The sequence below is a fragment of the Oncorhynchus keta genome, chromosome 16, assembly GCF_023373465.1.
Source record: "Oncorhynchus keta strain PuntledgeMale-10-30-2019 chromosome 16, Oket_V2, whole genome shotgun sequence".
Taxonomy (NCBI): Eukaryota; Metazoa; Chordata; class Actinopteri; order Salmoniformes; family Salmonidae; genus Oncorhynchus; species Oncorhynchus keta.
In genome coordinates this window covers 1,966,961-1,983,288 of record NC_068436.1, presented here as the reverse complement: position 1 = coordinate 1,983,288, position 16,328 = coordinate 1,966,961, and the positions used below count along the sequence as shown (strand labels likewise).

The window sequence follows — 16,328 nt, the reverse complement described above, 5'->3', positions numbered from 1 at the left end:
CACACTCTTTTAAGGAAACTCAGTGGCGGACCACTCAAGTGGAGCCATATATGAGGCTAAGTGTTCCGACACAGGGCTTTTGAGACAGAGTGAACCTACAATACCTGTGCAGACTTTGTTCAAGAAACAGCATTTCTGACCACATTGTGTGAATGTGATTTCTCGTTAATTTATTTTGGTCTATTGGTAAACAAACAAAGGGATAGTACAGTCCATATACCATAGAAATAAAAATGGCATCCGCCAACCAACATTGAGATAATTTTCGATTACATTATTTTTTATTGAAGGCTTTGTTTTAAAAAAATGCATGAATTTAATTGCTTTCTTTCTTCAGAAACGAATCAGCTCGTTTGACAATAGCACACTAGGCTGTCACATTACATTTGAAGAAGTATTAAATTGTCACAGATTGTACCCTTTTGAAATGAAATTGTCCCTCTGAATGCATCCAGCGTTCTGACAAATGTCATCCGAACAAAACAGGTTCAAATCATTCATTTTCATCCCAGACATTTCAATGTTCTTGTCTAATAGTGATCCCTGTTTGTTACAAGCTGTACAAATTCACTTCAACAAACACAATTACATATGCAGCTCCTAGATCTGCTTTTTAGACTCCTATGAGCTATTTCTGTGGGTGATGGTTGACTGTTTCAAGCCAACGTTCTGATCTCTGCTGTTTGCGCAGACAGACTATCGGATGAACACAGAATGACAATAGATCACAAAGTAACAAGACAAAAAGCTGTAGGAGAAGAGTCGTTAGCTTCTGCTCGGAGGCTGAAACGTCTTCATTGTCCGGTTGGTATGAAGAGATTTGGGAGACAGGCTCAGGAATGCGTAATAGTTTTTTAAAATTATACCCCAAATTTCGGCGTGCCGTGTAAAGGCACGGGGACGAAGACCAAACAAACACGTAACAAAAACACTGGGTTGAAAGCCAAACAAAAGAGCGAGGAGTACCTCGAATAAATGACACAAGCGCACCTACGGGACGAGACCATCATCTGCGCAATCCACAAGGGCACGAAAGCCCAAAACACGCAGTTGGATTGCTATAAGAGTAGCCCGTAAAGCCCTATTTTAAGTTTCTATTTTAGCTGACCGAGGAACGAAGTTGAGTCCAGAGAGAGGTTGGATGGGGATCGTTGCTGCACAGCTATTTTCAGGTCTCTCCCAAGATGTTAGATCGGGTTCAAGTCCGGACTCGTGCGTTGTATTGGCTGTGTGCCTAGGGTCGTTGCCCTGTTGGAAGGCGAACCTTCATCCCAGTCTGAGGTCCTGAGCTCTCTGGAGCAGGTTTTCTTCAAGGATCTCTCTGTACTTTGCTCCATTCATCTTTGCCTAATTCCTGACTAGTCTCCCAGTTCCAGCCGCTGAAAAATATCCCCACAGCATGATGCTGCCACCATAGGGACGGTGCAAGGTTTCCTCCAGGCATGACTTCTGGCATTCAGGCCAAAGACTTCAATCTTGATTTCATCACACGAGAGCATCTTGTTTCTCGTGGTCTGAGAGTTTTTATGTGCCTTTTGGCAAAATCCAAGTGGGCTGTCATGTGCCTTTTACTTCTGTCTGCCCACTCTACCATAAAGGCCTGATTGATGGATTGCTGCAGAGATGGTTGTCCTTCTGGAAGTCTGTCAGGGTGAACATCGGGTTCTTGGTCACCTCCCTGACCAAGGCCCTTGTCCCGTGATTGCTCAGTTTGGCGGAGCGGCCAGCTCTAGGAAGAGTCTTGGTGGTTCCAAGTGATGGAGGCTACTGTGTTCTTGGGGACCTTCAATGCTGCAGAAATGTGTTGGTACCCTTCCCGAGATCTGTGCCTTCGACACAGTCCTGTCTCAGAGCTTTACAGACAATTCCTTCAACATCAAGCTTGGTTTTTGCTCTGACATGCACTTTCAACTGTGGGACCTTATTTAGACAGGTGTGTACAAACAGAGTACGCATTCAAGAAGTGCCCTCCGTGCTCGATTTGGACTCATACTCCGATCCCTCCCGTGCTCCAATTTGCATGCTCAGAGCACGGTAGTATGCATTTTGAGAAACATCCATTGTTATTATTTTCTGTCACAACTATTTTACTGGGCAGTGGGCAGTCATAAGCTTACAGATACATAAGTCGCCCTATGAATGCATACATCACATTAAAATGTTAATACCCTGATTACTGTCTAAAAGGAAAGAACATATAAGACTCTGTGTACAACAGGTACAGTATGTATAATATCAATACCACCACTATTGTATTCACTGGGCATTCACAGCCATGTAGATACAGACATACACAATTAAAAACTACCCAACTTGTTGACACTTTGTGTTGCCTTCACCAATCATTTGTCCTCATATTGACACATGCACTGCTGGGAGCAAACTTACCATAACATTTCAGATAGACAGGAGCTCCTAATTTCATTGCATTTACCGCGTGTATTGCGCTGTGTAATAATTAAACTCCTTATTGAATACAGTATGAATTATGCCGCAGATCTGCCCTATGTGAAATTTTATGATTATTATATAAACATATATAAACATATATAAACATATATATACATATATATAATAATATATATATGTTTATATAATAATCATAACATTTCACATAGGGCAGATCTGCGGCATAACTCATACTGTGTTGTTTTACTTTATATAATATATATATATATATTAAACCGGTGAAGTAAAACAACACATTTCAATTAAATGGTGCTTTCTCTGTCTTTGTAGGCTTGCTGGCTGTACACTTACAGAGGAGTCTGAGGATTTGGTCTCAGATTTAACTTCAAAACTGGATCTGAGTAACATTGACCTGCAAGATTCAGGAGTGGTGCTGCTCTCTGCTGGACTGGGGAACCTGGAAATACTGAGGTCAGGGCTTGTATAAAAAAACATGTAGCTTTAAGCCTCGTCCTGGACTAAGAAGTACTTAGAGTGGTACTTTATAGGCAAAACTAAGCAGTAACATGAAGCTTATTAGGCCATAAGGATGTGCTCATTCACTTGGTAATGTTTCCTCAACATGCTATTGGCTTTTCCTCAGCATGCTATTGGCTTTTCCTCAGCATGCTATTGGCTGTTCCTCAGCATTCCGGACACATTCAATCAACGTCATTGCGTTTCCTTGACTTTAGTAGAAATTGTCATAATCATTAGCTGGAATGTAATTGCTTTAACTCTACCTGAACAGCTTCACAATATGGTCCTGGTATTTTAGTACAAACATGGTTTTTACCGTAACTCTGAGATGTTTGATGATTAGTGACCCAGTTTTCATCACCAGAAGGAAGTTGTTGTAAAATCATGATGATCTCTCTCTATAGGCTGGCATCCTGTAGAGTCACAGAAGAAGGTAGCGCTTTCCTGGCCTCAGATCTGATCTGATGTCTTCTGAAACTGAGCTTCAATCACCCAGGAGATGCAGGAGTGAAGCTGCCCTCTGCTAGACTGGAATATCTACACTGTAGAAACTCAAGTTAGTAAAGTGACTTTTCAAAATGTTTTGTTTGGGTGTACCTTTACAACTTGTTTCACAGTAATAAGAATTCTGATTGAATTCTTGTTGTGGCAATCGTGAATTCTGACAAAAATAATGGCATCTTTCTAATAGAAATAATGTAACTGATGCTGTAGCCTAACTTATTGAACTGATATTGTGTCTAAAACTCTTAATTCCCACTGGGCACACACTGGTTGAATCAACGTTGTTTCCACATAATTTCAATGAAATGACTTTGAACCAACATGGAATAGACATTGAATTGATGTCTGTGCCCAGTGGGTTTGTCATTCTACTAAACTGCAGTTTATACACTGGCTGTGTCTGTCACTCACTGTCTGTTCTACTGCCTCTCCCACAGTATGGATAATAATGAAGAGTTCGGAGTGAGTATGTGTGTTTGTGTGTTTGATATAAGAATTTCAAGGCAATAAAAGCATTTACTTAATTTCATACACAGACACAGGTTCTGATCCAGCAAATTCTCTCTTCTCTAACTTATTTTCTCATCAACAGAGGCTTGTGATCTCACACTGGACTCAAACACAGCCCTTGATGGCATCTTTCTGTCTGAGGAGAACAGAATGATGGAGATGTTGTTTACATGGTGTCTGTGATATCCTGATACTGTAATCCAGAGAGATTTGACTTCTGGGCACAGGTGCTGTGTAGACAGGGTCTGACTGGATGCTGCTACTGGTAAGTAGACTGTGAAGGGCCAGGGGTTGTGATAGGAGTGACATGCACTATCGTTCAAAAGTTTGGGGTCACTTTGAAACGTCCTTTTTTTAAAAGAACAGCTAAAAAAAGTTGTCCATTAAAATAACATCAAATTGATCAGAAATACAGTGTAGACATTGTTAATTTTGTAAATGACTATTGTAGCTGGAATTATAAACGGCAGAATTTTGATGGAATATCTACATATGCGTGCAGAGGCCCATTATCAGCAACCATCACTCCTGTGTTTCAATGGCACATTGTGCTAATCCAGGTTTATCATTTTAAAAGGCTAATTGATCATTAGAAACCCCTTTTGTAATAATGTTAGCACAGCTGAAAACTGTTGTTCTGATTAAAGAAGCAATTAAACTGGCCTTCTTTAGACTAGTTGAGTATCTGGAGCGTCAGCATTTGTGGGTTTGATTACAGGCTCAAAATGGCCAGAAATAAAGCACTTTCTTCTGAAACTCGTCAGTCTATTCTTGTTCTGAGAAATGAAGGCTATTCCATGTGAGAAATTATCAAGAAACTGAAGATCTCGTACAACGCTGTGTTCACAGAACAGAGCAAACTGGCTCTAATCAGAATAGAAAGAGGAGTGGGAGGCCCCGGTGCACACCTGAGCAAGAGGACAAGTACATTAGAGTGTCTAGTTTCCATATGACTGTGCAATCCACTGTCTCATCAGCTCAGCCAAGCAATTTATAAACGCTAGACATTATCTCACATGACTTTTAGACTAACATTTATTTTTCAACAGCAGAGATTTGTATAAACCTTGCTGCTGTCTGTCTCTCCAAAATTTGCAACATTGTTTCAATGTTCAAATTCGATCTTCAGCTGTGCCATAGCAATGCATGTTTCGGGAGTTGGGATGAGACAGACAAGCAGGTAGGGTTTCTTAGCCAGTCGAAATCATGAATCAGCTGGTCTCATTTTTATGCATATAAACAAAGAAATGTAATTTGAAAAAAGGTCAAAAGAAACGAAGTGCAGCTAGTTTGCAGTCTTTTTAGCTTCTGTTTAAAGTGACTGTGTTTGCTGTGTTGTTGGCTAGCTCCTCTGAACAACAGTGACTGTGTTTGCTGTGTTGTTGGCTAGCTCCTCTGAACAACAGTGACTGTTTGCTGTGTTGTTGGCTAGCTCCTCTGAACAACAGTGACTGGGTGAGCAGTTTCTATGCCAGGAGAAATCGTGCCTCATTAGTTCATTGTTATGAATGTTTCGAAATAAATGTCACTAGAAAACAGCTTAAACAAATGCTGCTACTTTGCTGTTATTTTGGATGCACTTTTGACGTGACTGTAAGTTAGCCGTTGGCTAGCTAGCCAGCAAGGGACAAGAACGTTGCCAGCCAGTATGACAATGGAAAATGTGGAAAGAACATCTGGGTCACGTCCATTGATACTGAACAAATTAGACTGAATGACTAGCAACTGAACCGATAGGACGAACACCAGCCGCCTTGGGTTGCAAAACTCTAGATTTGTGTCGGGACTATATCTTGTAGAAGGAAGAAATAGTATGAATACATTCATAATAAACCAGGCAAGTCAGTTAAGAACAGATTCTTATTTTCAATGACGGCCTAGGAACAGTGGGTTAACTGCCTGTTCAGGGGCAGAACAACAGATTTGTACCTTGTCAGCTCGGGGGTTTGAACTCGAAACCTTCCGGTTACTAGTCCAACGCTCTAACCACTGGGCTACGCTGTCCCCCCCAAAAAGTATGAAAATATGTGAATCATTATTTGAATATGTTGGTAACCTGTTTTATAAACGTGATAATATCTCGACTTTGTCTCTGGCCTAACAACACCCGTGCCAATATATCCTCCAAACACCGGTTTCGAGGGCATTATCACTTAAATGACATCTCCATTGATACAATGACCTATCTGTACACATTCCAGACCATAATCACTGAGCCCCTCTACCCAGCATTTGGGGGCATACATGATGCGTCCACAGTAGAGCTAATGTTCATACTCCCTCCCTGCTTCTTTGTCCCCTGTGTCAGGTAGAGTAGCCTCCTGTGTCCTGTAGAAAACACCTGAGTCTCCATGGAAACACCCTCTTGTTGTTATCCAACCGTGTGACATGATAGGGTGTTGTTGACAGTGTTGACTTCAGTTATGGACATCGTTCCAAATAAAGTTGTTGAGAGTGATCATGACACCAGATATGGACATAAATAATCACAAAGAGGTTGTAATGACATGAGTGATTGTTATATTCCTGTGACTGTGCATCCCCTTTCTTAGGTGAAAGGCCTTTATATCTAAGTAGGAGACATTTAATAAGTGTGGTGTTGTTAAATCAGTGACACTGATCAAATCTATAGTTTGCAAATATTACTGTTTGGCAAATGACGATGTTGAATAATACAGACAACATACAACACACTTCTCTGTCTTATTACCGCAAGAGAAAAAAAAGCTTTTATGAAAGAAACTGTGTGTGTGTGTGTGTGTGTGTGTGTGTGTGTGTGTGTGTGTGTGTGTGTGTGTGTGTGTGTGTGTGTGTGTGTGTGTGTGTGTGTGTGTGTGTGTGTGTGTGTGTGTGTGTGTGTGTGTGTGTGTGTGTGAGTCCGTGTGTGTGTGAAATCTTCTGCCCTCTTCACCTCTTATTAATTTTTCACTTGTCCAACTCTTTCAGATCTTTGTAGATCACAGGTATCAAACTAATTCCATAGAGGGTCGAGTGTCTGCCGGTTTTTGCTCATCCCTTGCACTTAATTGATAAATTATGGTAACTGAGCCCCTAGTTTTCAAGGTCTTCATTAGAAATAATAATAAACAGCAGACACTGCCCTCCATTGAGTTTTTACACCCCAGGTGTAGATGAAGGTAAGAGACAAGGTGAGGAAGCCCCTTTTGACATGGGAGAAGATGGGTTGGGCAGGACGCCGTTTGATTGACACCTAAAGTGGCAAATAGCCGGTGTGGTGATACTGATGTTTTGTGGGGACTGATGATTTGTTGACAACTGCAGAATTTTAGCTCATCCTAACCCAGGTATGGACCGAAGTGAGTTTACGTAACATGTTAGGAGAACTAACGAGGCAGGTTAGGATAATTAATGTAGCAGATTAGGAGAATGAGGTTAAGGTCAAGGTTAAGAAAAGGGGCAGGGCGTCGAACACACCGACTGCGTCATTGCATCACTGCTGCGTAACATTTTGCGCAGCAAGGCAACTATACTGATGCGTATACCTTTTGCCTATAGTTGCATGCGTTTGGACACATGGAGGAGAGAATCATTTTCGCAGTATCCTCAAAACCGTGTCTTTTTGACACAACTGCTGGCAGCGATAGGGACATGAACACAAAAAAATGCTGCTTGGAGACAAGTGTCCACGATAGTAGGATTGCCAGGTCAGTTTAGTAGTGAGCTTGTGCTAGATGTGGCTAGTTAGCGTTAGCTAACCTAGCCAATGAGGTGTGTGTGTGTGAAATAAATAGTCAAATAAATTATGCTAGTTACTACCCCTGATAATTTTTACCAAATAATAATGTTTGAAAGAGTGTGAGTTTATGCTAGATTAATAATAGAAATTGTAGATACTACTGTACCCCTGATAATTTGGTCAGATAACCGTGTGTGTGTCTGTGTACAGTAGGTGACATGTCCATGATAACTATCTAATAACTAGTTATGCTAGGTAATGGTTTGGCTTATCATGTTCATGTCTATGTAGAAGAAGACTGTAAGAGGAAGTGGATAGGACTCAGGGACAGGTATCAGAGAGAGAGAGAGAGAAGGGCAGAGAAAGAGAAGAGGTCTGGGTCAGCAGCCACATTCTTTCTTTTCTGGATCCATTTATTGTGCCGAGGGCAATTTTACAGCCAGACCCTCTACTACGTCATCCACAAGTGTTGTCCCCACCGGTGCATCAAGACCCTCTACAACGTCTACATCATCCACGAGTATGACCACCACCGGTGCAGCCAATGAAATGGAGGAAGCACCTCTGGATCTAGGACCACCTGAGATTATTATGAACCTCACGGAAGTGACCGCTGAGGACCTCGTTGAACAGCATGTGGCCCGTGGAGAGAAACGAAGAGGAACGTCACACCAGGCGTCATCGGAGGTACCAGCCCCCCCGGATCCACTCAACTCATTTCAGCAGAGGCTCTCCTCCAAGCCGTCGAGAGGGATGCAGCCCAACCTGATGTTCACAGGAAGGAGGATGAAGAGACCCTCTTTGCCATGAGCCTGGTTCCAACACTGAAGAGGCTGCCTCAGCAAAGAAAAGCAGCAGTCAAGGTTAAAATGTATCAGCTGCTTTTCGATGACAAGTTCAAGGGTACGTTTTTCTTTCTCTCCACATCACAGGTAGTGTCATAAGTGTTGCGACAGTAAAGTAAAGTAGGTCATTTTTACAGTATACTCATGTTGGTTCATTGGTATTTCAGATAAAATTATAAATATCAGGAACATGTATAGTTGTTTCTGGCTTAGAAAATATCCTAAAACAGTTTTCTGTCTAAATATTTGCCTGTCACATTCATCTTTTGATCTGAAATACAAATTCCATGAGTAAACAGCAAGTATTACCAACTTTGCCACACCGTTACTATATTTATGCCACTAACTACACGATACAAGCAGTATTTAGTTAACATAAATCTCACCTTTTATGGTGTCATATTATGTTAAGCTTGTATGTGTTGTTTTTCTCTTCCCTTTCAGAAATGGAGTCAATTTAGCCGACCAGCTCACAGGAAGGACAGGAAGAGGAGAGGAGTTGCCGGGGACGACCAGCCCACGGGAAGGACAGGAAGAGGAGAGGAGTTGCCGGGGCCAACCAGCTCACAGGAAGGACAGGAAGAGGAGAGGAGTTGTCGGGGCCGACCAGCTCACAGGAAGGACAGGAAGAGAAGGACAGGAAGAGAAGAGAGACAATGATACATAATGTAATCTGGGGGAAAAATGCAACTTTATGGACAACGGTGGATGGTTCTTAAAATAACCTTTGTGGTAGGGGGGTCTTAAAAGAGCTGTTTCACTCCACGGTATACTGCCATGGGACTTCACGTGCTGGCGATGAGAAGTAGGTGGTCAGCTTCTCCCTCACCTGGAGTGCCTGTCTGGGGTTGTTGTTGGCACCTGCCCTGGTGACATCAGGAAGGTGACCATTTGGCGTTCCCATCTCCATCCGGAGCGGCTCCTGGAATGACCTCCGCAGGTAGTTGTAGAGAACACATGTGGCCTTCACACAGGCATCGACATTTGAGGGGCTGAGACCAAGCACTCTCCAATACATTCTCCATCGGGATTCCAGAATCCCAAAGGCGCATTCAACAACTAACCTGGACAGTCGTTTGTTAAAGATCCTTACAGGCTTTGGCAATGGCAGCAGGCGTCCAGCGTAGGGCCTCATGAGTCTTAAAGGGAAGGCCTCATCGCCGACGAAGACGTGGGGAACAGGTCCCAGGTCTTCAGCCCCAGGGAGTGATGCAGGTGGTGGAATATCCAGGGTCCTGAATATATATCCTGAAGTGCCTGGCCAAAGGCAGTCTCGGAGGGTCCCGCCATCACTTCCCTTGCCGTAAGCACCAACATCGACAACACGGAAACAGTAGATGGCATCTACTACAGCCAAGAGTACAACTGAATATGTACCCTTGTAGTTGTAGAATTGCGAACCTGAGCACGGTGGAGCCAGGATTACTACATGTTTCCCGTCAATGGAGCCAAGACAGTTGGGGAAATTCCACCTCTCCAGGAACTCGGCAGTGATGGCCCTCCAGTCTTCCTCCTTGGGGACAGGCATGTATTCACCATCCAGACAGTCCCAAATGGCTTGTGCCACAGAGGGGACAATGCCTGCCACCGTGGACCATACAACTCAGAAGCTGAATCCTATGGTCTTGTTGCTAAGAATCTAAAATCTAATTCAAAATAATGATCAATATTGTGTATAACTTGAATTCCACCCGCATATTATATCTACTCGTATAGCTACCTCATTACTGTTTATTATGCTTTACTTTGTAATACTCATCAACCATCATTAACAATGCCTTGAAACAGTACAATTCAGTCTATGACTATATCAATAAACTGTAGTCCAGGCCAACTCTTCTCTTAGAAAGAATGGCAATATCTACTTACAAGGGTTCTCTGGCTGTCCCCATAGGAGATCCCTTTTAGGTTCCAGGTAGTACCCCTTTTGGTTCCACGTAGAACCCTATTGGGTTCCATGTATTAAGTATTATACCTGGAACCAAAAATGGTTATCCTATGGGGAAAGCAGAAGGACACTTTTGGAACCTTTTTCTCTAAGAGTGTATGTGAGTCCAATAAGAATGTCATGAATGACTAACTGTCTTGAACAACAACGGGTCCTGGAGAAGACTAGCCTACCTTCATCAGGGGAGAAGGCACATTTCTTTTCATTTGGTAACATTGCATCATAAAAAAAGGATTATAAACCAACTTTGGGAAAAGTTATAGTCCCACGGAACATTCTGTAAAAGTACATCTGATGTCAAATAGGGACTATTAACTAGAGCCCTTTAGCTGGCTAGGTTGCACATAAAAACAATGTATCAAATATCAATCAATTATGGTATCAATGGCTTTAAAAATGTACTAGAATGTAGCTTACCGGAGACAAATCGCCAGGCGTTCAACTGGGCTGATGGACTCCCGTTAGTTGGTATCCATCCGGGTGATCCTGGCTCCAACCATCTGGAGCAGGTGATCGAACTGGCTTCGGTCCAGACGAAAGTAACTTCGGAATTCCTGTCCAAACAGTCGAAGCTCTTGAATTAGACGGTGGAACTCCCCTGCCTGCTTTCGCGACTTTAACCATCTCTGGACCCACACAGACCTGCGCTTTCGGCGGTACCGGTCCCGGCCCAACAGCGCGATCAAGACCACTTTCCTCGACGTTGGTCTCATTGTTGAAAGAGCCCACTCTGCTATCTTGACTATTATTGCATTTTGGAGAGAAATTATACTATGGCTATCACAATTCATTTGTGGATGTCATCCAATAAATAATATAATTGGCAAATAAATTAATAAAAAATGTGAAGAAATTATGCAATCAAACTGTTTTTATGTAATCCCACATTTTTACTGAATATGTGTGCAAAAAAAAATCTACATTCACACTTTGCTACTTTCTGTCAAGTCTACACATACAATTTGATGCATACGTTCGATTTGCAACTGCCTCTGCAACGCAATGCTGCAAGGCAAATGCAGCGTTCCGTTGGAAATGAATGTACTTCTGGTGTATCGAAACGCAAAACACAGTCGGTGTGTTCGAAGCGTTAATAAGCTTGACTAAAACGCTACAGCTGTCAACAACTGTTATCCCTGACATGACATCTAGATGGAGCTGTACTCCATCTAGACACAACCAGACACAACATCAGTATCATAACAGGGTACCCAAAACCAATGCCCATTCTCCAAAACACTGAAAATAATGAACTAATGATAGGCTGCTACATTGACAGGCACTGTGAAAGACATATAAGGAGAGGTATCTGCATTTTAACCCAAGTGCCATATCAGTAGATATGTTCTCTATAGAAGGTATATCAGGCACAAGAATATTGCTAGGTTAAGAATATTGCATCTATAACAGTAGATGACAGATTATCTTAATAATTATGATTAGACAATTATGAGCAGCAGAAATAATACGTTTAGGCCTACATTTAAGATAATACACTTCAAATGATGTGACTAATTACAGTACCATCTTTTGTGCATTAATATTACTTGCATTAGATTTTCTGGGGACTTTGACATGTTCTTTAACTTTATCTAAACACATTTTATTTAACATATTTTAATCTGATTCAATAATAGCAACAACTAACATATGTGCTGATGAATTTAACATTCCATCTGGATGTTTAAAGGTTAAATACTGTACCTCACGTGACCTAATTAGAGCTGACAGGCAGTCAAGGCCACGGACACTCGCGTCATTGAAGGTGCGTGCTGCGCGCTCTAGTTGGGTTGCGGGTAGTACCAGCGCGGTTTCAGTGTGTATTCTTACCCGACGGATTTCGGGGCATTACTATTTTTCCAATATTATAAATATTTCGAGGGACCTAATCATATTACGTTAAATAAACTGTGTAACCATGTTTTACATGTTGAAGAGTGAACTATCCTCTAACCGAGCGCAAGGATGTGTTGTTACCTGTCCTCATTTCGAGTGTCTGTCTGAAACGTGAGTAACGTTATCTTCAAGACTCGCCGTTTTTGAGAGTCAGTTTACACGGAAATATGTAAATTACACTTCGGAATATAAAATGTCGAGGGCAAAAATTAGCCGTAGAAATGCGATTACTTTATTTCAACTATTTGCTGTGTGTCTTTTGTGGGAGCGCTCATTTGCTCAACAGGTGTACAACCTCAGTCTCTCGATTGAAGAGGGACTACCTGCGAGGACTATTGTTGGGGATATAAGAGCGGGGTTACAGACTCCAAGCAGTGGATTTTTTATATCTGAAAGTAGAGATTCTTATGTTTTTAAAGACTTGGAAATAGATGCAGACACTGGAATAATTTCAACAGCTGTGGTGCTGGACAGGGAGAGCAGAGATCAGTATGAATTTGTGGCAGCCACTCTCACAGGTGATGTGATTAAGGTAAAAATAGTGGTTGAAGATGTAAATGACCATTATCCTGTATTCTCCACTGAAAAGGTGGAGTTGAATGTGTCAGAATTAAGTCCTCCAGGAACTCGCTTTGAATTTGAGGGGGCTAAAGACCAGGATGAGGGTGAGTTTGGAACTCGGGGTTACCGCATCACTGAAAGTGAGATGGGAAATATTTTTAAGGTGAAATATCGTGAGGGGGTTGGAAATCTATTCAACCTGGACCTCATCCTCACTGACAAATTGGACAGAGAAACAAGAGATTTTTATTCCCTGACCATTGAGGCATTTGATGGGGGTATCCCGCCTAAAACGGGACTACTTAAGGTTTATATCCACGTCTCGGATGAAAATGACAACCCACCTGTGTTCAATCAGACTGAATACCAAGCTTCAGTGTGGGAGGATGCTCTGGTAATGTCACCTGTGTGTCAGGTCTACGCCACAGATCTGGACCTCGGAGACAACGGGCTCGTAACCTACGAGATCAACCGACGCCAGAGTGACCCGAATGAATTCTTTGTCATCAACGGAACTTCTGGTGTCATCCATGTTAACAAACCCTTAGACTTTGAGACACAGCCGTTTTATGAGTTGATTGTCAGGGCGAGGGATAATGGTGCCCAGCCGGAGTATAGCAGCACCTTTGTAGCCTTGAGGGTACTAGACATCAATGACAACAGCCCCATTATCAACGTATTGTTTCTGAGTGAAACTGGGGAAGCCGAGGTGTCGGAAGGGGCAGGTATGGGGGAATACGTTGCGAGGATATCAGTCTCTGACCCCGACCTGGGAGAGGTCGGGAGGCTCAGGGTCACCCTCGAAGGTGGCGACGGGAAGTTCACCCTGAAACAGACTGATGACTTCCTGTACGCCTTGTGCGTGGACGGCGAGCTGGACAGGGAGAAAGAGGGGCTGTACGAGTTAAAAGTGGTTGCCTCTGACTTCGGTAGCCCACCATTGAAGAGTGAAAGCACATTGGTGGTGAGGGTCACCGACACCAACGATTGGCGGCCGGTTTTTGACCAGGACATCTACACTGTGTCTGTATCTGAAGATTTACCCCAGGGTAGTTCCCTACTGAGTGTGCAGGCCAGAGACTCAGACGACGGGGTCAACGCAGCCATCCTCTACTCCATCCTACAGTCAGACCAAGACCACCTGGTCAACGTCGACCCAGAATCAGGCCTCATTACCACAGCAGCCAGGTTGGACCGTGAGAGGGAGACGGAGGTGCGGTTCCTGATGGTTGCGGTCGACGGGGGGTCACCAGCCATGTCCTCCACAGCCACCATCACCGTTATGGTTGAGGACGTCAATGACAACGAGCCTGTGTTCCAGCAGCAGCTGTATAATGTGTCCGTCCCGGAACACACCCAGGTTGGGAACTGCTTTTTACAGGTATGTTGGCTAGTTTAGTTTGTGTGTTGCATAGATGAATGTGAAAAAAATATTCTGGGCAATTTCCTTGTAAAACGACCCATGAGCACCAACGTCAAGTTCATAGGAGCACATAAAATTTGTTGTCAAATTAAATCAAAAGCTTTAAAGTATATGAAATGCATCAAAACACAATGTTAAGGCCCTTGCCAACCAACATCAACATTTTTATATCTAATTTTGCAGAAATGATTTGCCTAGTGTATTGTCATTCTGTTACAAAACCCCACATATAGTTGAAGTCAGGAGTTTACATGCATTTAAACTCAGTTTTTCACAATTCCTGACATTTTAATCCTAGGTAAGATTCCCTGTCTTAGGTCAGTTAGGATCTCCACTTTATTTTAAGAATGTGAAATGTGAGAATAATAGTGATCATTTGGGGGAATCATTTGGGTGAATCTTGGCCTATTCCTCCTGACAGAGCTGGTGTAACTGAGTCAGGTTTGTAGGCCTCCTTGCTCACACACGCCTTTTCAGTTCTGCCCACATATTTTCCATAGGATTGAGGTCAGGGCTGTGTGATGGCCACTCCAATACCTTGACTTTGTCCTTAAGCCATTTTGCCACAACTTTGGAAGTATGCTTGGGGTCATTGTCCATTTAGAAGACCCATTTGCAACCAAGCTTTAACTTGCTGACTAATGTCTTGATGTTGCTTCAATGTATCCACATAATTTTCCTGCTTCATGATGCCATCTATTTTGTGAAGTGCACAAGGCCCTCCTGCAGCAAAGCACCCCCACAACATGATGCTGCCACCCCTGTGCTTCACGGTTGGGATGGTGTTCTTCGGCTTGCAAACACATTATGGCCAAACAGTTCTATTTTTGTTTCATCAGACCAGAGGACATTTCTCCAAAAAGTGCAATCTTTGTCACCATGTGCATTGCAAACTGTAGTCTGGCTTTTTATGACTGTTTTGGAGCAGTGGATTCTTCCTTGCTGAGCTGTCTTTCAGGTTATGTCGATATAGGACTCGTTTTACTGTGGAAATATATACTTTTGTACCCGTTTCCTCCAGTGTCTTCACAAGGTCCTTTGCTGTTTTTCTGGGATTGATTTGCACTTTTTGCTGCATAGTCCCACGGCTGCGCGGTCCCATGGTGTTTATACTTTCGTACTATTGTTTGTACAGATGAACGTGGTACCTTCAGGTGTTTGGAATTTGCTCCCAAAGATAAACCAGGGCTACAATTTTTTTCTGATGATGTCCATCAAAGAGGCACTGCGTTTGAAGGTAGGCCTTGAAATACATCCACAGGTACACCTCCAATTGACTCAAATTATGTCAATTATGTCAATTAGCCTATCAGAAGCTTCTAAAGCCGTGACATAATTTTCTGGAATTAGATGTCCTAACTGTCTTGCCAAAAGTATAGTTTAACCCCCCGTGCTGCTATTCCAGCCTCCATTCTTTCCACTAGATGTTGGAATGTTGCTGAAGGGACTTGCTTCCATTCAACCACAAGAATTAGTGAGGTCGGCACTGATGTTGGGTGATTAGGCTTGGCTCGCAGTCGGCATTCCAATTCATCCCAAAGGAAATTTGACAAACTGAATTGTAGGAAAGGTGGCATCCTGTGATGGTGCCACGTTGCAAATCACTGAGCTTTTCAGTAAGGCCATGTTTCTTTAGACCTGACTAAAATAAATCATGGATTTATTGTGATTTGGTATATTAAATTGATTTAGACTTTTTAAATGTAGACGTGCCATCAGCCGCTTGTATGCAGGTTGTATGCGTGGAGGCCTGTCGTTACGAAGTCTTTATGTTAATTAATGGTAAATTACCATGAGACCCGAACTGACTTTTGCATGACAATAACCGTCTGAGGAAATGTCATGACCACCACAGCCCTGTAAATAGATCAGATATCCTTATTAATGCATTTCTATATAGTACAGATCAGGCACCCATGATCAAATCAAACTTAATTTGTCACATGAGCCGAATACAAGTGTAGACCTTACCATTAAATGCTTACTTACAAGCCCTTAACTAACAGTGCAGTTAAA

General features: G+C 42.6%; 1 protein-coding gene across 2 annotated transcripts in view; it reads left to right on the top strand.

Moving 5' to 3' along the window:
- The first annotated feature begins 12,168 nt into the window (after positions 1-12,168).
- The window catches only part of dchs2 (dachsous cadherin-related 2), a 59,458-nt gene continuing 55,298 nt past the window's right edge, over positions 12,169-16,328 (top strand). The window contains exon 1 of one of the 2 annotated variants that reach the window (XM_035789095.2): positions 12,169-14,270. In XM_035789095.2, coding sequence (XP_035644988.1) covers positions 12,522-14,270 — 1,749 coding nt within the window. In that variant the 5' untranslated portion in view covers positions 12,169-12,521. The remainder of the gene's footprint in view (positions 14,271-16,328) is intronic. The other variant, XM_035789094.1, reaches the window with a different exon arrangement.